The sequence below is a fragment of the Tachypleus tridentatus genome, chromosome 13, assembly GCF_004210375.1.
Source record: "Tachypleus tridentatus isolate NWPU-2018 chromosome 13, ASM421037v1, whole genome shotgun sequence".
NCBI lineage: Eukaryota > Metazoa > Arthropoda > Merostomata > Xiphosura > Limulidae > Tachypleus > Tachypleus tridentatus.
In genome coordinates, this window is record NC_134837.1 from 274,039,485 (window position 1) to 274,063,763 (window position 24,279).

The 24,279-nt window shown below is 34.4% G+C and overlaps 1 protein-coding gene across 1 annotated transcript in view; it reads right to left on the minus strand.

Annotated features, from left to right (window-relative positions):
- The window catches only part of LOC143236585 (zinc transporter ZIP11-like), a 34,152-nt gene extending 11,984 nt beyond the window's left edge, over positions 1-22,168 (minus strand). The window contains exons 1-3 of the mRNA XM_076474880.1: positions 21,809-22,168; positions 19,908-19,946; positions 4,939-5,098 (exon numbers count right to left, since the gene is read on the minus strand). Coding sequence (XP_076330995.1) covers positions 4,939-5,098; positions 19,908-19,946; positions 21,809-21,916 — 307 coding nt within the window. The 5' untranslated portion in view covers positions 21,917-22,168. The remainder of the gene's footprint in view (positions 1-4,938; positions 5,099-19,907; positions 19,947-21,808) is intronic.
- Between the last annotated feature and the right edge of the window lie 2,111 nt (positions 22,169-24,279).

Here is a 24,279-nt window from a genome sequence, read left to right on the forward strand (position 1 = left end):
AACCATCTCCATCAAAAGTGAAATTAACTGGAATTACTTAAGTGAATTAAAAACCTCAGAGTAAGAAACATCAAGAAATAGCAGAGGGGAAAGAACTGTAATAATCAACAATTTCTTCTATTGTGACTCAAAACACTGATGGAGTATAAATGAGAGAGAATTACAGACATTTGTAATACATATGTGAGGACTTATGTTGATTGGTTCTCTCCTAAATCCAAAAGTCAGTCAGTGGGAACCAGCATCCACATGGTGGTAGGATGAAGGATCCCAACCAAAGGAGTGAAATGCAATCTTGCTCTCTCACATTTGTTTCTATGTTTCATATTGGAGGATATCACTTCATCTACACCAACAAATCACTGCAACCCTACTCTCAACTAAATAATTTCATGATCATTTCCATTTTTGTTTGTATTTCATTAACCCATTGAAGAGGATACCTCATGCTCCAACACCCCAAAAGCTTAAAAGTTGAGAAAAACCCCCAAACTTTACTAGTAGAAAAGAGGGATAAATCATGGTGGAGAGCCCAGAGAAACAACAACACATGGGACAGTGCAATGGGTGACCATAAAACCCTATTTTTAAAATTAGACCATACTGATTTATTCAGTACAAGTCATGACAGGGATGGGCAACTATCCTCTTCTGCTTTACCCAAGTAGTTCATGGGTAAATATAAACTGGGATTAGCAAAATTATGAAGCAATTTTATCACAGGGGTAAACCAACAAGCAAACTTGTGGAATGCATTATCTCTGTAGTGTTGCATGGCTGTAGAATTGTACTATGCAAGTAAACATGGCTTGACAGAATGCATCTGAACAGTTAAAGAATACATGGTCAGGATACCACTTGTCACAGAGCAGGATCCAAACCTTGGAAAATTAACAAATAAAAAAGGGCTGCTAAAAAAGAAAACAAGAAAAAACTAACCCAGCAATAATCTTAATGAATTCTAATATTCTAGAATGGTTACAGGCAGCACACAATATCCCAAAGAGAAGGAAAACCTTGATTCAAGGAAAACAGTGAGAGCCAAACATATCATGAGTAGTTCACATGACTGATTGAAGACATACCTTTAAGAATGAAGAAGATGAAATACCAATTAAAAAGTAAGAACTGGGTGAGAAGATACTCAAACCAAAGTACAGGAGGAAGAAGCCAATGAAATGGAAAACTGAACCCAAATGGTAAAGGAAAAAGAATTTGAACAGAGAATAGTTGCCAAGCAAGAAAGAGGTAGAAAGGTACATCACAGAAGCCATGCAGGCAATATAACAGAGAAAAGCATGTACAGGACAAAGAAGCCTATCCAGATCAGGAAGAGGATAAAGGTGTGAAATGGAATGAGGAGAAAGCAGCCAAGTAATGTAAAGTAATGTAATGTAATGTAAAGAAATGTCAAGTAATGTAAAGAAATGTAAAATGATGTAAAGAAATGTAAAGTAATGTAAAGAAATGTAAAGTGATGTAAAGAAATGTAAAGTAATGTAAAGAAATGTAAAGAGATGTAAAATAATGTAAAGTAATGTAAAGTAATGTAATGTAAAGTAACGTAAAGTAATGTAAAGAAATGTAAAGTGATGTAAAGAAAAATAATAATGAATAAAACCCAATACAAAAACTAAACTATTAAAATCATGTTTCTTTAAAAGAGTTCCAAAAGAGAAAAATGGCTGAATGAGAAGTTACAGTTTGGTAGAACTGAACACAGGGAGTCACTTATATCACGATAGTATATTGCATTTTTATAAGCAGATGTTGATGCATGGTAAGTTGCATGACACATATTGGAATTAGTCAATTTCAATGGAGAGGAGATAGAAGACTTGTGGCACATGTGATTTGTTTTCATACAAGGGACAGAATTGAACAAGAAAAGCTATTTATGTGAGTGGAGCTAATGTACCGTATAAAAACAGAAAAGTCCTGACATTTTTCTTTCATTATTAATTCTTTTGCAACAACAATATTACTAAAGGTAAACAATTAAAAGTACATTATTAGATTTATTATCTTAATATAAAGAGATTATTCACTATTTGGTATTATTATCATAATTTGTTATTTTAATTAAAATAATTTTAACTACATTTCCTCATTACAGACTAAGCTCAATTCAGATATATAAATCCAAGCTTACACAAACATAGGTGCTCATACCTGTAAATAAAGCTGTGATGAGTAGTAGATGAGTTAATAAAATTAAATACCAAAGCACACACACTTCCAGATGACTATAGCTACAAACAAAGCCGTGATGAGTAGTAGATGAGTTAATAAAATTAAATACCAAAGCACACACACTTCCAGATGACTATAGCTACAAACAAAGTTGTGATGAGTAGTAGATGAGTTAATAAAATTAAATACCAAAGCACACACACTTCCACATGACTATAGCTACAAACAAAGTTGTGATGAGTAGTAGATGAGTTAATAAAATTAAATACCAAAGCACACACACCCCAGATGACTATAGCTACAAACAAAACCATGATGAGTAGTAGATGAGTTAATAAAATTAAATACCAAAGCACACACACTTCCACATGACTATAGCTACAAACAAAGTTGTGATGAGTAGTAGATGAGTTAATAAAATTAAATACCAAAGCACACACACTTCCAGATGACTATAGCTACAAACAAAACCGTGATGAGTAGTAGATGAGTTAATAAAATTAAATACCAAAGCACACACACTTCCACATGACTATAGCTACAAACAAAGTTGTGATGAGTAGTAGATGAGTTAATAAAATTAAATACCAAAGCACACACACTCCCAGATGACTATAGCTACAAACAAAACCATGATGAGTAGTAGATGAGTTAATAAAATTAAATACCAAAGCACACACACTTCCACATGACTATAGCTACAAACAAAGTTGTGATGAGTAGTATATGAGTTAATAAAATTAAATACCAAAGCACACACACTTCCAGATGACTATAGCTACAAACAAAGTTGTGATGAGTAGTAGATGAGTTAATAAAATTAAATACCAAAGCACACACACTTCCAGATGACTATAGCTACAAACAAAGTTGTGATGAGTAGTAGATGAGTTAATAAAATTAAATACCAAAGCACACACACTTCCAGATGACTATAGCTACAAACAAAACCATGATGAGTAGTAGATGAGTTAATAAAATTAAATACCAAAGCACACACACTTCCAGATGACTATAGCTACAAACAAAGTTGTGATGAGTAGTAGATGAGTTAATAAAATTAAATACCAAAGCACACACACTTCCAGATGACTATAGCTACAAACAAAGTTGTGATGAGTAGTAGATGAGTTAATAAAATTAAATACCAAAGCACACACACTTCCAGATGACTATAGCTACAAACAAAGTTGTGATGAGTAGTAGATGAGTTAATAAAATTAAATACCAAAGCACACACACTTCCAGATGACTATAGCTACAAACAAAGTTGTGATGAGTAGTAGATGAGTTAATAAAATTAAATACCAAAGCACACACACTTCCAGATGACTATAGCTACAAACAAAGCTGTGATGAGTAGTAGATGAGTTAATAAAATTAAATACCAAAGCACACACACTTCCAGATGACTATAGCTACAAACAAAGCTACGATGAGTAGTAGATGAGTTAATAAAATTAAATACCAAAGCACACACACTTCCAGATGACTATAGCTACAAACAAAGCTGTGATGAGTAGTAGATGAGTTGATAAAATTAAATACCAAAGCACACACACACTTCCAGATGACTATAGCTACAAACAAAACCGTGATGAGTAGTAGATGAGTTAATAAAATTAAATACCAAAGCACACACACTTCCAGATGACTATAGCTACAAACAAAGTTGTGATGAGTAGTAGATGAGTTAATAAAATTAAATACCAAAGCACACACACTTCCACATGACTATAGCTACAAACAAAGTTGTGATGAGTAGTAGATGAGTTAATAAAATTAAATACCAAAGCACACACACTTCCAGATGACTATAGCTACAAACAAAGCTGTGATATTTAGTATAAAAATTAAAATGAATCAAACAGTTAAGAATAAACACATGCACTGAAAAAAAATAAAAGGGACAGAATAAAAATTAAGCAATATTTACTGCTATAATAATGTAATTTAATACTATAATGTCCTGCCCTCTAACAGCTAGGATTAGAGAAGTTAATTGTTTATGTGTAAAGCTTAATAATAATAAATAAGAACTTATCGTACTGATATTCCTATGTAGTGGAATGTTATCTAAGTGAGCTAAGATCTTGAAGTTTAATGTAAGAAATGTTAACAAAGTATTTAGTGTTATCACCATTGCAGTAAAATGTACTTTGCATGATTTAAAGTTAAATATATGGTCAGTTAGTGTAGGAATTAAACACAAGATCAGATGATTGTACTAAATGATTAGCTTATACATTAAGCTAGAAATTTTCTTTTGTTTAAATAGTCTGGTATAAGAACCAGCATTAGTTAAATATAAGAACTTGAGTGAAAGTAAAAATAACAGAATATATAATAATATGTCAATGACACTATATTCCATGTCCAGTGCCTATAACTACAGGTAATTAGTTGTTTTTTTTCTTATAAAAAGTAACTAGAACCTTTAAATTATAGCTTGACATTTAAAAAGTTAAAATGTTATATTTAATATAACTGTAGATAAATAATTTGTATATAATGTTGATAACATTGTTTCAGAGAAAAAAATGTTTCAGTTTTTATTCAACTGGTTGTAATGTCAAGTTTTAAAACTATTTTTATAGTTTACTTACAGGATCATGGTTTTATACATCAACTGCCCCAAGCCTGGCAATAACTTTAAAATGTCTTTCGAAAATGAGATCAGAAGGAAACACTACATTGCTACTTACAGAATTTCTAACACCGTTCTCTAGTAATAGTGAATATTCACCAAATAAGGCATAAGTACGTCCATTCCATAAACGAAGAAAGCTCCTAGAATAAATCCTAAAATTATTGGTAGAACAGCATATTGTCCATACTTATGAGAAGACTTGGCAATTTCTAGTCCAGGTTCCAGAAGTGACCAGAAACTTGCTGCCATCATGACCTATGTAAAAAGACATGGAAGGTTTGGAATACCTTATTAAAATCTATTTAAGGACCTGATTATTCTTATTTGGGTAGAGAATGGGTGCTGTACCAATAATTTAGGTTGGCCTAGTAACAGTAATGCCTTAACATCATGGTATTTATGCTCAAACATTATTCTGGGGAGCAGAATGCCAACTTTAAGAATGTGTGTCCAGATACATGTGTGTTTTGTAGTTGTGGTTTTTCTATGTAATATTTTCAATGTAAGGTTTGGATACACTATGTGAAATTGATACTAGTCTTCCTATGATATAAATTTCATTTTCTTTTTTAATATATATATATATATATATATATATATATATATATGTTATAACGATAATTTTTAAGCCATAAACAAAATATGCTGCATATTTTTAAAAAAATCCTCGGGGTACAAGCTACATTGTGGGATTATAAAAGGTGTCTTAGGTTTTAGAGGTTACTGCAGAAATAGGACCCACATTGCAGTGGGGATACACCGTCTATCAATCTTAACCTCCATTTCACAAGTCTCACATAAGAAGATTAGAAATTAGGAGAGTGAGGTGCTTAATCAAGTCCATAATGTCTCACATCTATATCACCCTTCACTGTCTGCAGACAGTTGTGAGAAGGTGGCTGCTCTTCCAAGTTAAAAATAAGAAAAAGATAAACACAAAAATATGAAAAATAAATATAACTCAAAATAAAAAATAATGAAAATAAAAGTAAAATAAAAAATAAGGAAAATAAGGTACTACCATTTGGGGTCAAGTAACTTAGAAATTAGGAGAGCGAGATATAGGTGCTCAATCCCACAATGTCCCACATCTAGTGAATTGGAGGTTTAGACATAAATGACGTATCATACTCCAACCACTATACACTAGCAAAAAGGCTCTTGTAAATAATGAAATAATATGGCACACACTAGTCATAATGACACCACGGTGCACAAGAAGGCACCTGGTGGTAAATGAAAACCCAGTGAGCAAGGAACAGCCATGTGATGTAAATAATGTGAAACAAGGGTATGAGGTGTAGTTCACATACCAGACCTGATGATGGGCAGCCAGAGACAGATTTCATGACAAGATACTTAAAAAGGCAACACTCCACAGCCATAAAGGAGAAATACACCTACCTAATTAACTGGTGAATCCAACTTGTAAGGGTAATGGGGGAGAAGTCCAGGGTCAAGGAAGGATTTTATGGAACAAACAAACAGTTAGTTACATGAACCACAGTAGAAAGCAATGTGTGACATACCATTCAAGAACCCCGAATAGACAAAGAAGGCAGTCATGATCAGAATGGACATAAAAGTGTAAAATAAAGAAGAATAACATGGGAAAAAAATGAGAATTACCCTCCCTAGTAGTAGACATCTTGGGTAAAAATGATTAATTAGGGAAGAAAAGAACATAGGAACTGTCATAGAGCACAATGAAAGCATCAATCTCAGACCACAAATTCATGATAGCTGCAAGCTAATTATATGAGGTACAGGTGATACAAGGAACACAAAGGTACAAACAGAAGATGTGGGAGAGAGGGTAGGATAACACTGAAAGTGGGTAGGATACAAAGGGAAAACAAAGAAAACGAAAACAACACTGGAGACTGGAAAACAGACACAAAATTAATAAACTGAAAAGTACATGATAATGCCACTCAAAAGCTGGCAATAAAAAACTGACAGTCCCCAACTGAAGGGCAAAGTGAAAAATGCAGTTAATTGTGACAAAAAAGATACTGAACGATGACATTCCCAGTTAAGTGATCACCAGTGTAAAATATGCCATTTATACTGATAAACTGCAAAGGAGGAAAGACATACAAGACAAACAATGAATGAGGCAATATGCCTGGAAAATCTGAATTACCAGGTGAGAGACCAGATAAAAGCCACAAGCAAAACTGAAAGGTTGGAATGGATGGATGATGCATGTCTGATTGACATTAACATGGAGCATAAGAAGCAAAGGAAGAGGAGAAGACACCAAAAGCCGTTGAAGAAGTGAAAACCATTTCTGAGCAAAACTGAACCACTAAGAACATATGACACGGAATGGTCTAAAAACAATGAAAGCACCTTGGGAAGAATATGAATAGGATATGCATACAAGTAATATCCCTTTAAGTTTGGGCTGAGAGCATCTACAGCTGCTGCTAAAGGATAAGGAATGGGAGACCAAAAATGAGGAAGATGTGGAATGAAAAGTGTGGCAAAATTATAATAATAAGTTGCCAGGATGACTAACAGGCAGTTCAAACAACAGCGTTAGTCACCTGAAGTTGGCCTTTCCAATCCTGGTTTCGAGTTATTTAATGTTACGGCCAGTTTCTAATTTCAAATCGAACTAGATGAACTCAGATTTTCAAAAGGGAGCCACATTAAAAAGGTGTAATGTATAAATTAAAAAACTTAAATGGCATTAAAAAAGATTAATGGCCTTTAGAAAACTAAAAACATTACCAAGGTGGACATTGTCACCATCACCAATAACACTGTCTAACATTGTGGACAAACCTTGGGACAGAACATGCTTAAAATGGTGCTGTTGTTGAGAGTCGTAATGATGACAAGAAAGTAACATGTGGCTTATTGTGATCTGAGTGTTACACAAACTACACATTGGTGCATCAGTTCCAGATAAAAGAAAATTGTGACCAATGTGTCGTCTAGTTAGGACAACTTCCCCTTTCTGATCCTTACAGAAACAAGATGGCCAAAGTCCAATATAGGGTTTTGTTTGGAAAAGCTTGTTTTCGCATTTCTCACTCCAAGTCGACTGCCAGCTGGCATGGAGCAGAGCCTTGAATACAGGACCACAGTCCATGTATGGGACAGGCATAACGGTGACAGTGCCAGAGCAAATAGATTTAGCTGCAGTGTTGGTGAGCTCGTTCTCGCAAATACCAACATGGCCCAGTATCCAGAAAAACTGGATATAAGTAGATGTTAAACAGAAATGGGCCAGTTGGTTTTAAATATCGGAAAGAACAGGGTGTGAACCAACGTGAAGCGATTCCAGGGCCAGCAGAGAACTAAGCGAGTCAGTATAAATAGTGCAGTTGGAGTACTGCTTAGCTTCTACGTGATTCAGGGGAAGAGATATGGCATACAGTTCAGCAGTGAACAGAGAAGCTGTAAAAGGGATTCTTCTTGCAACTACCAAACCAAAACAAACCATGGCAGAGCCCACACAGTCAACTGATTTCAAACCATCTGTATAAATAGGAGAGGAAGGATGGTTCGAAAGATGTTCAGAAAATAGCAGACAGTATTTCCAATCAGGAGTGTCTACTTTTCTCAGATGAGTTAAAGATAGGTCACAATTGGGGACTGTAAGAAGCCATGGTGGGATGGGCTGACCAGTGGATACAACAATGTTATCTGAGGACAGACCCAATTCATCGAATTGCACCTAGATACGAAAGCCAAAAAAAGCAATGGTAGACCGTCTGGTCTGAAAACACATGGCCCATTGAGGAAGGAAAACAACCCAAGGTGGGATCCTGTGGTAAGGAACAAAGTTTTGAAGCATATAGTAAAGACAGTTGCAAATGGCATAGGTGCAAAGAAGGTTCATGAGACTGTAAAAGCTCTGAACTGGGGAAGTGCAGAAAGCCCCAGTGCAAAGCCAAAGTCCTTGATGATGAATAGGGTCCAGCATCTTTAAGGCCGATGGTCTGGCAGAGCCATAGACCAGTGATCCATAATCTAGTTTTGATTGAATAAGAGCACGATATATCTTTAACATAGAACGTCGATCCACTCCCAAGTGGTAGGAGAGGGCACGAAAGATATTCAGTACTCTTGTACATTTGATCTGTAGCTGCTTGATGTGTAGTATAAAGGTCAGCTTATGGTCAAAGATAAGTCCCAAGAATTTAGTCTCAGGGACCACAGGCAGTACAACTTCACCGATACAGAGTTTATGATCAGGGTGAATACCCCATTGGTGGCAAAAGTGCATGCAAATGGTTTTAGGGAGAAGAACGGTAAAGCCATTTGCTGTGGTCCACTTCAGTAAACAATTGAGGGCAATCTGTAGCTGCCGCTCAATATACCTCACGTTCGACGACTGACATGGGGTGTGAAAGTCGTCGACAAAGAGCTCACTTGCAACAGTAAGAGGGAGTTGTTCAGTGAATTTTATACTGAAAAGTGTGACACTCAAAACACAGCCCTAAGGGACTCCAAGTTCCTGTAGAAAAGAACAAGAAAATGTCAAATCCACACTTAACTCGAACTCCTGTCCATTAAAACATTTTTAATAAAAATGGGCAAATGGCCACGTAATCCATATATATGGAGGTCTTCAAAATGCCATATCTCCATGTTGTATCATAAGCCTTCTCAATGTCAAAGAATATTGATACAAGATGTTGTTGTTTGAGAAAGGCTTCTCTGATTGACGTTTCAAGTTGAATCAGGTGGTCCGTGGTGGTGCACTATCATTGAAACCCACACTGGGTGGGTGAGAGGAGGTTGTTTGATTCGAGGAACCAAAGAAGACAAGCATTAACCATCCACTCTAAGGTCTTACAGAGACAGCTCGTCAAAGCAATTAGACAGTAGTTTGAAGGAATCTTGGGATCCTTACAAGTAGTTTTTCTATAAATTTAAAGCCATGTTGAACACAAAATACAAAGAACTACATGACTTACAAAAACAAAAAATGAACCTAGACCATCAACTGGCATGCTGCATTACACCAGAGATTTACAGACTTATACAAAAAAACATAAACCAAATCAACACAAGGAATGACAGAGACAAAAAGATCTGCCACAACAAAAAACTAGAAAAACTAAGATGCAAACAACAGAAAAGACATCACGACAAATCGAAAACTAACCTTATAATTAACAGATCCGACCAACAATTAAACACAGACGAGATACATCTACTTAACAAAGGACTCAACTTCACAATAGCACCTAAGTACATTCCAACCTTAGAAATCAAAACATGTTTAGAAGATCTAGCCAGGAGACTTGTGATACTTTCTACAAAAAACAAAACAAGAAAACAACCAACAGAAAGAAGACAACTTAGACAATTTTATTGACATCTAACAATAAACGTCCCAGGAAAAATTAAAAATTTATATTTTCCAGAAACACCTAAAAACAGCATCTCAAATGATTTTTTCAAAGACTTTTCTCACAAAACAGAAAGCTAAAAAACAATCTTACAAAAAGAGACATTAATTCCATTAAGAACCTAAAACAAGACAAAAACATAAAATTCTAAAAGCAGATAAAGGTAACGCTATAGTCATAATGAACACAAATGAATACATCCAAAAATGAAGAACATCCTATCAGACACTAACAAATTTAAACCAATACACACAAATCTAACAAAGACACACGAACGCTAACTAAACAAATTGCTATTACAAATGAAAAAAGCCAACACAATTTTACAAACACCTTATTCCTACCTACGTAAAACCGACTCACGCACACCACAAATATACAGCATCTCCAAACCTCATAAACCAGATTGTCCACTACGACAAATAATGTCAACATATGAATCGTTTAATTACAATCTTGGTAAATACATAGCATGGGCATTCTCCAAATATGTAACATCAGCCAGCTCATTCATCAAAGACTCTTTTAATTTCAAGTCTAATCTAAATCAACTTAATCATAAAGCTTTAATGGCCAGTTTCGATGTTATATCCCTCTTTACAGAAGTTCCAACCACTGAAGCCTCCAAGATAGCCTTAGAACTCTATATCCAAGACCCTAACCCATCTATAGACATTCCCAGCAACCAATTAGCAACCCTCCTAGAATTCACCATGATAAAGACAAACTTCATGTTCAACAACAACAACTATATACAAACAAATGGCCTAAGCATGGGCAACCCAGTATCACCAGTTCTAGCCAATATTTTTATGACACAAGTTGAAACACAAGCAATTAACACAGCATTACATCCACCACTATACTGGTACAGATATGTAAATGGCACGGCTGTGCAGGATTCAGATCTACAGAACACACACTTAATTTTTTCAATCACATTAACTCTGTACATCCCAACATTAACTTCACATGTGAACAGGAAGAAAGCAATCAAATATCATTTCTTAACCTCAAAATTACAAGAACCGACACGCAATTTAAAACAGAAATCCACCGAAAAATCACCCATATTGGACTACACATTCCTTGGGACTCAGCACATGAAACAAAACAAAAACTCAATATACTAAAAAAACCAAATAAACACAGCCATAAAAGTATGCTCACCAGATAAAATTAATGATGAATTAGACAAAATAAAACAATACTTCATCAACATCAATAAGTGTCCTCCACAAACCTTAGAAAACATCATAATGCACACACCTAGACAGAAAGCAAAATCAACCAACAAAAGTAAATATATCTCACGAATCAAAAAATCACAAAACCATATACTGTTGCATACCATATATTCCCGACATCAGCAGAAAAATAACCAACATTTAGCAAAAACTAGTAACAAAATATGACATTCCAGTTAATACCAAATTTATTCAAAAACCAGGCACAAAACTGAGGTCTATACAATGTAAAAACTACACTGACAAACACCACATCAACATTATTTATAAAATACAATGTAATAACTGCCACTACTTCTATATTGAGAAACAAGTAGGAAAATGGAAACCAGATTCAAAGAACACAAAAAGTCACCGTCACATGTTTTCGAACACTGCAAGTCAAATAAACACAACAAACCATAGAAAACACTCAAATACTAAATAAAGAAACAAACATAAACAAACACAAAATTAAAGAAGCCTTACTTATACAACAACTTAAACCCAAAATAAACCAATACAAAGGAACACCTTTATACCTATATTAAAAATAATAAAATAAGTAACATAAAATTATATATTCAAACATCTAACACCGTCCTCTACATTCCAACACTCAGTTACACAAACCCTTCCAAACATGTGGTCAATTTCTGGTCAGATACCTCTTTCTTTCTTTGTGAACCTGAAGAATGACCGAAGAAGGTCGAAACGTTGTTTGCTCCTATACGAAAAATATTTTCTCAACCCAAACGTGTATGCGAACTGGGTGGAAAACCCTTCTGTTTACGACCACATCCTTTTTCCTTACTGTCCTCATTCAAAGGAGGGGAGGTCTATCAACCTCCATGGATCCTGCCCTAGGTTGATTGGGCAGGTCTTTGCTGTTGGAAGGGGATTCCAGAGACTGAGGACATGAATGAATGATTGTTTTGCATCTTGGGGTGGGAGAAGAAGATGGATCCAAGGAAATGCCATGGAGGTCAATAGATGTTTCATTTGGTTTGAAAATGATTCTTTTGGAGGCACAGAGATCTCTCTGCACTCCCACTGTAGTAGTGGAACGAAGTACAGCAGCATACGTCTGAGATTAAGTTGGGTACAGCAACTTTCGAGCCTCGGGGTAAGTAATGTTATGAATCATTTTCAAATAATGCACCTGTAAGAGCCATTACAATTAACGCAGTGAGGGTCTGTTTTACACTCATAGGCATTATTGTCCTTGCCACTGCAATGAGCACGCATCAAGGAACCATGACATGATGTATTCAAGTGATTGAACCGTTAACACTGGAAACATTGGAAAGGGTTTGGAATGTTTGGCTGTATTCTGCAATTAAGATAACCTGCCTTGATGGAGGCAGGTGGACATGGTGATGTAAATGTGAGAATGAGGACATTGGTCAGTACCATAATTCCATCTTTGCAAGTGGTTATATGCCTCACTGCAGAAACTCCTTGGGTGGAGAAACCAGCAAGAATCTCGGACTCTGGGATGTTCTTCAAATCCCTCTCAACAATAACTCATTGTGATGAATTCAAAGTAGTATAACATGTAACCTCAATAGGTATATCCTCAATTGTCTTTGAATGCAAGAGGAGTTCACTGCATTGAGATGTGGATGTTTCTACCAATATGGCACCAGATCGAAGCTCCTTCACTGACTTTGGAGAGCCAGCAAGTCCCTCTAGTCCCTTCTGAATAAAAAAGGGAGACATTTGCCCCAAAGGTTTGTCTGGAAGTGAATGCAATATAAGAAAATGGGGTACAATAGGTGGTAAAGATGATGAGGATTGCTACTCAAAATCTTCAAGATGTGGTTCATTTACCTATAGATGGTTTTTTCACTACTTTATTAAGATTTTTAATTGGAGAATCAATAATAAAGAGAGGGAAATTTTGGTGCCCACTGAACCCACCTGTCATGGAGCCCTACAGTGTCAAACAAGGACACTGCAGCAATGCCAGGGTTTTGTGAGCACCATAACCAAACACCAGCATCAGAAATAATGTCCACAACACCTGTTGAGAACATCCAACACTGGTACTTGGTTGACCGTAGCCAAGTAATGACCAGCCGACTGATCCAACGGAGGCCACCCCAAGGCCAAAATGGTGTGCTAGGGTTGGACCCTTCAACCACCAGGATCCTCTCCTCCCTATCACGGGTTGCCATGCACGGCAAACACAAGGTGGATGTTTAGATCCCAGAGGAGGTGAACTGTAAGTATAAAACCTTCCCTGGGAAGTCCTCTCATCACGTACAGGAATCCACACCAAAGAGCCAGTGAAAGTAAGATATATAAAAAAGCAAATTCTGAAAGGTTTCCATTTGTTTGCAGTCAAGCACAAACTTATACAATAGGCTACTAGTTTTTATCTATATTAGCCTTAAGACTTGCCACTGATCCATTAGGGTGCAATTCTGAATATATGTGACAAGAGATATCTTTTGTGAAGTAGGTAAATTAATGAACTGAATAACCAGATATAATGTGTTAAAGTGGAAAATAAATTTAAATTTTCCAAACAGGCATGGTCCTTACAGATTAGGTATTATGAGTGAAGTAATGAAACATATTGGTTCATAAAGTATATATAAGACAAAATTAAAAAAAAAAACATTATACATTTAAGAAGTTTAAACTGAATGTTATGATGGGAGATTTATAGAATTATAAAAATCAAGAGAATTTGTCAAAAACTGGGAAATCTCAAAAACTATACAGAAAAAAAAGGCTCAAAACACCACTCATATTGTAAAAAAATAAATACAGTTGGCTGACAATTTGAGAATTAGTAGTAAGAATATCTTTAAATACTTTAAGAGTTAGCAATTTGTTAGGATGGGAGTTGACATTTGAGGGATGATAAAGGAAAGCTCATATTTGGTGATTATATGATTTGATGGATTATCAAATTCTAATTTTTCTTAAATTAATACTGACAAAGGAAATAAGATGATCACTGTGCTTTTGGAAAAAATTGAAAAATTTAATGAATAATAAAGCCAGCCCATAGAACAGATATTTCCCAAAGGATTTGGAGAATGTTAAGGATCACTCCTTAACATTAATATGAGAGACAACTGCTACTATTTTACTAATTCCTTGAACTTCTGGTAGGCACCAGAAGATTGGAAGTTGGCTAATGTTACTCTTCTTTTCAAGAGAAATGAAGAAATTATTACAATAACTATTGGGCTTACTAGTCTTTTATCACTGATTGAAAATGTTGTAGAAAGTGCTAAAAGATGCCTTGCAAAGTCATTCACCAAAGTTTAAAAAATTTTGTTTGGGTAATCAGTATTGCTTCACTGGGGAAGATCTTGCCTTACTAATCTTTTAATATTTTTTGAAGATGTTACTGTTCATGAAAAAATGTGGATTTGATATATTTAGGTTTTCAGGAAACATTTCATTATATGTCACATAAAAATCTTGTCAGAAAATTATTTTTAGATGTGGGATATAGGTTGGTTCATTGAATAGAAAAATTGCTAAAGGAAGAAAACAATAGTCTGTTATAAGTGAAGCTTAATAAAACTGGATTAGTATCACACAAACCTCAGAGCTCAGTGTTAGGATCTTCTCATTTTACAGGAATAATACTGGCAATGGAATGGTTGATAAATTTGCTAACAATATTAAGGTCTTCTGTTGTTGTCGACTGTGCTGAAGAAACAGCTTCTTGCCAAAATGATTTAAAATAGTTGGTAAGTTGTGTGCATAAATGGTAGATAGCTTTTACAGTAAATGCCTGTGGGAAATCATTATTTGAACCATGAGTATAATTCTAATAAGGAAAAAAAAAAGGTTCTTGGCATACTTGTTGATTAATCTTAACCCATCTAAACAATGTGCCATTGCTGATGGATGGACTTGTGCAGAATAGCAACTATTGGATGGAAGGACAATAAAAGGAACAGATAAAGGTGTGAATGTTAGTTATAGTTACAGGTGATTCTCCGACAAAGCATGTGGATAGAATAGTCTGTGGTGTAAATATGGAGAAAAGAATTAGATTATTCTACCCAGGATATTCTTTGCAAACTGCTTATTGTAGCATAAGAATGAACACAATATTCTGAATGTGGCTCAACCAGTAACCTACACAATGAAATTATTATTTATTTAAACTTACATCCAGTATTTCTATAGATACAACATAAAATCCTATTTGCCTTACCACTAGCAACAGCACACTGCTTAGATGGCTTAAGAAACTGATTAATCATTACACCTAGATCCCTTTATTTCTTAACACAATAAAGGTTATTCTCATCCAAATTATAATTCAAACAATAATAACCCACATGTAATATCATGGATTTATTATAATTATAACCCATCCACCACTTATTTACCCAACTTATCAAATGATCTAAATCCTTTTGTGAATCAGCAGTATCCTCTTCACATCTACCAAAGATATTCATATTAGCAGCAAGTTTAAGTAATTTATTGACCATTCCTCCATCTATGTCATTGATGTAAATCAAAACAAGCAAAAGTCCTAAGACTGAGCCCTAAGGTATCCCACTTGTAACAATAATCCAGTTTCACCAAACTCCATTTGTAACAACCTTCTGCTTTCTTACATCCATCCACTCTTATATTCTCACTGATGTAAGACTAATAAGTCTATAATTACTGGGACAATTTTTAACACTTCCCTTTAAAAGAGGAGTGATATTAGTTAACTCCAACTCCTCTAGCAAATATCTCGTATTCAGGGACTAATAAAAATAGTAGTAAATTGCTAAATCCAATCCTTAACCTTCTTCAAAACCCTTGGGAAAATACTATCTGACCCAGGATCCTTATCATTCTTTAAAAATATCATCTGACCCAAGATCCTTATCATTCTTTAAAAATATCATCTGACCCAGGATCCTTATCATTCTTTAAAAATACCATCTGACCCAGGATCCTTATCATTCTTTAAAAATACCATCTGACCCAGGAGCATTACCATTCTTTAAAAATATCATCTGACCCAGGAATGTTATCATTCTTTAAAAATATCATCTGACCCAGGAGCGTTATCATTCTTTAAAAATATCATCTGACCCAGGAGCATTATCATTCTTTAAAAATATCATCTGACCCAGGAGCGTTATCATTCTTTAAAAATATCATCTGACCCAGGAAAGTTATCATTCTTTAAAAATACCATCTGACCCAGGAGCATTATCATTCTTTACAAATACCATCTGACCCAGGAATGTTATCATTCTTTAAAAATATCATCTGACCCAGGAGCGTTATCATTCTTTAAAAATATCATCTGACCCAGGAGCGTTATCATTCTTTAAAAATATCATCTGACCCAGGAGTGTTATCATTCTTTAAAAATATCATCTGACCCAGGAGTGTTATTCTTTAAAATTACCATCTGACCCAGGAGCATTATCATTCTTTAAAAATACCATCTGACCCAGGAATGTTATCATTCTTTAAAAATATCATCTGACCCAGGAGCGTTATCATTCTTTAAAAATATCATCTGACCCAGGAGTGTTATTCTTTAAAAATATCATCTGACCCAGAAGTGTTATCATCTGAACCAGGAGCATTACTATTCTTTAAAAATACCATCTGACTCAGGAATGTTATCATCTGAACCAGGAGCATTACCATTCTTTAAAAATATCATCTGACCCAGGAGCATTACCATTCTTTAAAAATATCATCTGACCCAGGAGCGTTATCATTCTTTAATAATATCATCTGACCCAGAAGTGTTATCATTCTTTAAAAATATCATCTGACCCACGAATGTTATCATTCTTTAAAAATATCATCTGACCCAGTAGTGTTATCATTCTTTAAAAATATCATCTGACCCAGGAGCGTTATCATTCTTTAAAAATATCATCTGACCCAGGAGTGTTATTCTTTAAAATTACCATCTGACCCAGGAGCATTATCATTCTTTAAAAATACCATCTGACCCAGGAATGTTATCATTCTTAAAAAATATCATCTGACCCAGGAGCATTATCATTCTTTAAAAATATCATCTGACCCAGGAATGTTATAATTCTTTAAAAATATCATCTGACCCAGGAGCATTATTATTCTTTAAAAATACCATCTGACCCAGGAGAGTTATAATTCTTTAAAAATATCATCTGACCCAGGAATTTTATAATTCTTTAAAAATATCATCTGACCCAGGAGCATTATCATTCTTTAAAAATACCATCTGACCCAGGAGAGTTATCATTCTTTAAAAATATCATCTGACCCAGGATCCTTATCATTCTTTAAAAATATCATCTGACCCAGGAATATTATAATTCTTTAAAAATATCATCTGACCCAGGAATGTTATCATCTGAACCAGGAGCATTACCATTCTTTAAAAATATCATCTGACCTAGGATCCTTATCATTCTTTAAAAATACCATCTGACCCAGGAGAGTTATCATTCTTTAAAAATATCATCTGACCCAGGAGATTTATCATTCTTTAAAAATATCATCTGACCCAGGAGTGTTATTCTTTAAAATTACCATCTGACCCAGGAGCATTATCATTCTTTAAAAATACCATCTGACCCAGGAATGTTATCATTCTTTAAAAATATCATCTGACCCAGGAGCGTTATCATTCTTTAAAAATATCATCTGACCCAGGAGTGTTATTCTTTAAAAATACCATCTGAGCCAGGAATGTTATCATTCTTTAAAATATCATCTGACCCAGAAGTGTTATCATCTGAACCAGGAGCATTACCATTCTTTTTTAAAATATCATCTGACCCAGGAGCATTACCATTCTTTAAAAATATCATCTGACCCAGGAGCGTTATCATTCTTTAAAAATATCATCTGACCCAGGAGTGTTATTCTTTAAAAATATCATCTGACCCAGAAGTGTTATCATCTGAACCAGGAGCATTACTATTCTTTAAAAAATACCATCTGACCCAGGAATGTTATCATCTGAACCAGGAGCATTACCATTCTTTAAAAATATCATCTGACCCAGGAGCATTACCATTCTTTAAAAATATCATCTGACCCAGGAGCGCATCATTCTTTTAATAATATCATCTGACCCAGAAGTGTTATCATTCTTTAAAAATATCATCTGACCCACTAATGTTATCATTCTTTAAAAATATCATCTGACCCAGTAGTGTTATCATTCTTTAAAAATATCATCTGACCCAGGAGCGTTATCATTCTTTAAAAATATCATCTGACCCAGGAGTGTTATTCTTTAAAATTACCATCTGACCCAGGAGCATTATCATTCTTTAAAAATACCATCTGACCCAGGAATGTTATCATTCTTTAAAAATATCATCTGACCCAGGAGCATTATCATTCTTTAAAAATATCATCTGACCCAGGAATGTTATAATTCTTTAAAAATATCATCTGACCCAGGAGCATTATTATTCTTTAAAAATACCATCTGACCCAGGAGAGTTATAATTCTTTAAAAATATCATCTGACCCAGGAATTTTATAATTCTTTAAAAATATCATCTGACCCAGGAGCATTATCATTCTTTAAAAATACCATCTGACCCAGAAGAGTTATCATTCTTTAAAAATATCATCTGACCCAGGATCCTTATCATTCTTTAAAAATATCATCTGACCCAGGAATATTATAATTCTTTAAAAATATCATCTGACCCAGGAATGTTATCATCTGAACCAGGAGCATTACCATTCTTTAAAAATATCATCTGACCTAGGATCCTTATCATTCTTTAAAAATACCATCTGACCCAGGAGAGTTATCATTCTTTAAAAATATCATCTGACCCAGGAGATTTATCATTTTTTAAAAATATCATCTGACCCAGGAGTGTTATTCTTTAAAATTACCATCTGACCCAGGAGCATTATCATTCTTTAAAAATACCATCTGACCCAGGAATGTTATCATTCTTTAAAAATATCATCTGACCCAGGAGCGTTATCATTCTTTAAAAATATCATCTGACCCAGGAGCGTTATCATTCTTTAAAAATATCATCTGACCCAGGAGTGTTATTCTTTAAAAATACCATCTGACCCAGGAATGTTATCATTCTTTAAAAATATCATCTGACCCAGAAGTGTTATCATCTGAACCAGGAGCATTACCATTCTTTAAAAATATCATCTGACCCAGGAGCATTACCATTCTTTAAAAATATCATCTGACCCAGGAATGTTATAATTCTTTAAAAATATCATCTGACCCAGGAGAGTTATCATTCTTTAAAAATATCATCTGACCCAGGAGATTTATCATTCTTTAAAAATATCATCTGACCCAGGAGAGTTATCATTCTTTAAAAATACCATCTGACCCAGGAGAGTTATCATTCTTTAACCTTCCCAATTTATTCTTATCTTGCTTTTTATATTTAGAAAATTAAATCACTTCTGGTATTAGAACACAAGTACAATTACATTTCTATAACATCATAGCTATGTTATACTTACCCCTGCTGCAAAACCCAGACTTCCATCCAAAACTTTTCTCTAAGTATTGAAAAAAAACACCAAAAACCTATTATATTTCTTAATAAAAATTCTATAGATAACAACTATTTTAAAACCAGCATACAGCAATAATTACTACATAATATCTAATATGTAATACATGCTCAGAACATAGTAGCTAGTATTCTGGCCATGTTCAACATCCACTGTTACACAGCCAGTGTATATTCCTAATATGTAACACATAATTGAAACATCGCAGTAACTAAACTGACTACATCCAAGGTCCACTGTTATATAAGCAGTTTACATGTCTAACATGTATTACATAATCAGAATGTAACAACTACTACACCAGCTACATCCAAGGGCCACTGTTATACAGGCAGTGTACATGTCTAACATGCATTATATAATCAGAATGTAACAGCTACTACACTGACTACATCCAAGGTCCACTGTTATATAGGCAGTATATATGTCTAACATGTATCACATAATTAGAATGTAACAACTACTACACCAGCTACATCCAAGGTCCACTGTTGTATAGGCAGTGTACTGGTCCAACATGCATTATATAATCAGAATGTAACAACTACTACACTAACTACATTCAAGATCCACTGTTATATAAACAGTGAACATATCTAACATGTATTATATAATCAGAATGTAACAACTACAACACTGACTACATCCAAGGTCCACTGTTATATAGGCAGTGTACTGGTCTAACATGTATTACATAATTAGAATGTAGCAGTTACTACACCAGCTACATCCAACATCAATTGAGATGCACCTGTAATTAGTATATTACCTTGATCTAGTATTCATAACACAAGTGTCAATAGCCATCACATAGTTCACCTCCTATATTAAACTTTATGTGTATATATATATATCAGTAACATGTATTACCACTATGTACCATATAATCTCACTGTAACAAGTGCTATAACCTCCACTTACACTCCACTACCTGCTGTTATCTTTAACCCACATGTAAAAAAAGTACTAGAACCTGCAGAACCTATGATAACAGTAGCAACTCTATAAGGCCTGCATGTGCCATATTATAGCATATTTGCTAATGCATTAAAACTGTCCAATGGCAACGAGACGTTTTAAGCTATTCTTCACTTTTTGTTTATTCAAGTAAATACTCTGACTGCAAAGTTTAATTTTAAATTTAACTTTTGTAATGGTGTGCATATTATACAAAGTATTAGTTAAGTTTTGGTACTTGAATGACAACCTATCTGTTTCTCACTCTGATTTTGATGTTTGAAAATTTTCCTTCTTTTCTAAACATCTAAATAACTTTTTACCACTTAATGTTGTCATTACTCACCACCATCACCAAAAATGGACAGAGGTTAAGTTTCCACCTTTGTTTGTCAGCAATATTTTTAACTGATTAGTTTTCAGACGATCAAAGTCACAAAATCCAAAGCAATTCCTATCTGTTAACATGGTGACCAATTCTTCACACTATTTTTTGCTGTATGACTCAGTTAAAAACGACAGAATTTTGATGAAACTTCAAAAAATGTGTAGAATATCATTCCGCATTCTCCTGCTAGAAATGGTCCGTGTCCGTTGAAAACGACAGGTATATGGATTAATTTTCTCATTTTAAGTCAAATACGATCAACGCTGAGTGAAGGATGTATGCGCTTACTCGCACTTTGCTTTAGTTGAAATAGTTATTACACTCCACATTTATAACAATTGCACCACTGAAAAACGCAAAGCAAAAAACATTTTCATTTTAGAGTTAATTCTTAAATTTAGATATCTATAACTGTTTGCAAGTTACACGTTGCATATCAAATCACACATCTTCTCTACGATTTTGACCTACATCATCCTATCTAGATTACACTTAAGCTTACCTGTTTCGAATCAAAAACAAACACCAGAGAAGCACCAGCAGCTGTTACACCCCATGTTAAAAAGGTACCTAAAAGAGTTTGTTGAACCGGTGAAAAACTCTTTATCATTTTATGAGTGAGTATTCAACAAATACCTACAAACCAACAGATACAATTATACCAGAATAAAATATCATGATACATGAATAACACTAAGTAAATAGCTCTCAATACTGAGATTGATAATAGTCAATGTTCAGATTAGTATAAACAAATTCAAGGCTTTCTCAACAAATCTATAATGTTAGTAATTGGTATTACGTATTATTAAATTCAAAATTATTGTTGCAATGTTCGTAGCGCCATCTTGTAGAATAGAGCTTTGATAAACGCAACGTATTTTACACACACAATGCATCGTTTTATTTCACAATTGGATCCATATAAATAGGTCATACAAGATAATTTCGCTTAAGTTCATCATCAGAATACGTGATTAGTGTAATTTGCCAAAATAACTATATAGAAGTGCGAAATAAATTCGAATGTTGAGATGGACCAAGCAAAGCAGTAATCTTTTGTAGAGGATGGTTGTGGACATCATTATTTCAATTAACATATTTAAATATATCATAGAGGCTGTGGATCTGTGTCAGCCAAAAATTTGTTAATTTCGAAATGTGGTTTACGAATTTAGCTCGTGAGCCTTCAGTTTCAAATTGTTACTTATTTCGTTACCAGTACCAAGAGATATGACCAATTTCATCACAATAACTTTTCATTACAATATTATTTTTCATTACGATAGCCGTCATTCTACAGAGGAAAGTGTCACTTCAGGTTGTGTTGGGACGTAGTTTCACCGTTAATTATTATTCCAAATGATCTGAGGTTGTGATAGGATTTCGATTTCCTCTGTTATGTTTGTTTTTGAATTTCGCACAAAGCTACTCGAGGGCTATCTGTACTAGCCGTCCCTAATTTAGCAGTGTAAGACTAGAGGGAAGGCAGCTAGTCATCACCACCTACCGCCAACTCTTGGGCTACTCTTTTACCAACAAATAGTGGGATTGACCGCACATTATAACGCCCCCACGGCTGGGAGGGCGAGCATGTTTGGCGCAACCTTCGGATTACGAGTCGCACGCCTTACGCGCTTGGCCATGCCGGACACAAGGTGAAATACACATTTTTTTATAGAATTTATGTTTAGTACGTACATAGTACGTTGCTGATGTTAATTAAAAAAAATACACACACGTGTTGAAAGCAAACTGACATTTAAGGTCTACAATTAATGTTTTAAAATAAAACTGTTCTCAGTTTCAAAATAAAATCACTCAATAGTTTACAGAATAAGGATAAAGACCTTAAGATTGAGAACAGTCTTGTACAACCAACATGTTACGACATCGTATTTTATTATCAACAATCTATATAAGTATAATAATAATGTCCGTTATTTTTCCATGTAAATACTTTTCAGAGTGTGGACGCATATTCACCAAAATTTAGTATGGAGGTTCATTGACATGAGGAAGATACATACAAGTTTTGAGTTTTACAGTTATTATAAATATATTAATCATTACCTCACCTCTTTTGGAAGTATTTTCACAAAATTTAGTATGGAGGTTCATTGACATGAGGAAGATACATACAAGTTTTGAGTTTTACAGTTATTATAAATGTATTAATCATTACCTCACCTCTTTTGGAAGTATCTTCACAAAATTTAGTATGGAGGTTCATTGACATGGGGAAGATACATACAAGTTTTGAGTTTTACAGTTATTATAAATGTATTAATCATTACCTCACCTCTTTTGGAAGTATCTTCACAAAATTTAGTATGGAGGTTCATTGACATGGGGAAGATACATACAAGTTTTGAGTTTTACAGTTATTATAAATGTATTAATCATTACCTCACCTCTTTTGGAAGTATCTTCACAAAATTTAGTATGGAGGTTCATTGACATGAGGAAGATACATACAAGTTTTGAGTTTTACAGTTATTATAAATGTATTAATCATTACCTCACCTCTTTGGAAGTATCTTCACAAAATTTAGTATGGAGGTTCATTGACATGGGGAAGATACATACAAGTTTTGAGTTTTACAGTTATTATAAATGTATTAATCATTACCTCACCTCTTTTGGAAGTATCTTCACAAAATTTAGTATGGAGGTTCATTGGGTCCATGGAGAAATAAATACAAAGTTTAAGTTTTGTGGTTTTTATGGCGTTTTATACCACTGCTTCTTTCCCTGACGATGGATCTTCACCACAATTGGCTCGAAGGTTTGTTAGGTCCGTATGAAAATACATGCAAGTTTCCTGTTTCACATATTTTGTTTTTCAGTTTTATGGGCGTTTTTTTTTCTACAATTATATATAAGGGAAGCAACTTTTCTTGTCCTAGGATTACCTTTCATTAATCATGAATTTATGTCACTTCCGGCCAGAGGACGGGTAATGCAACTAGT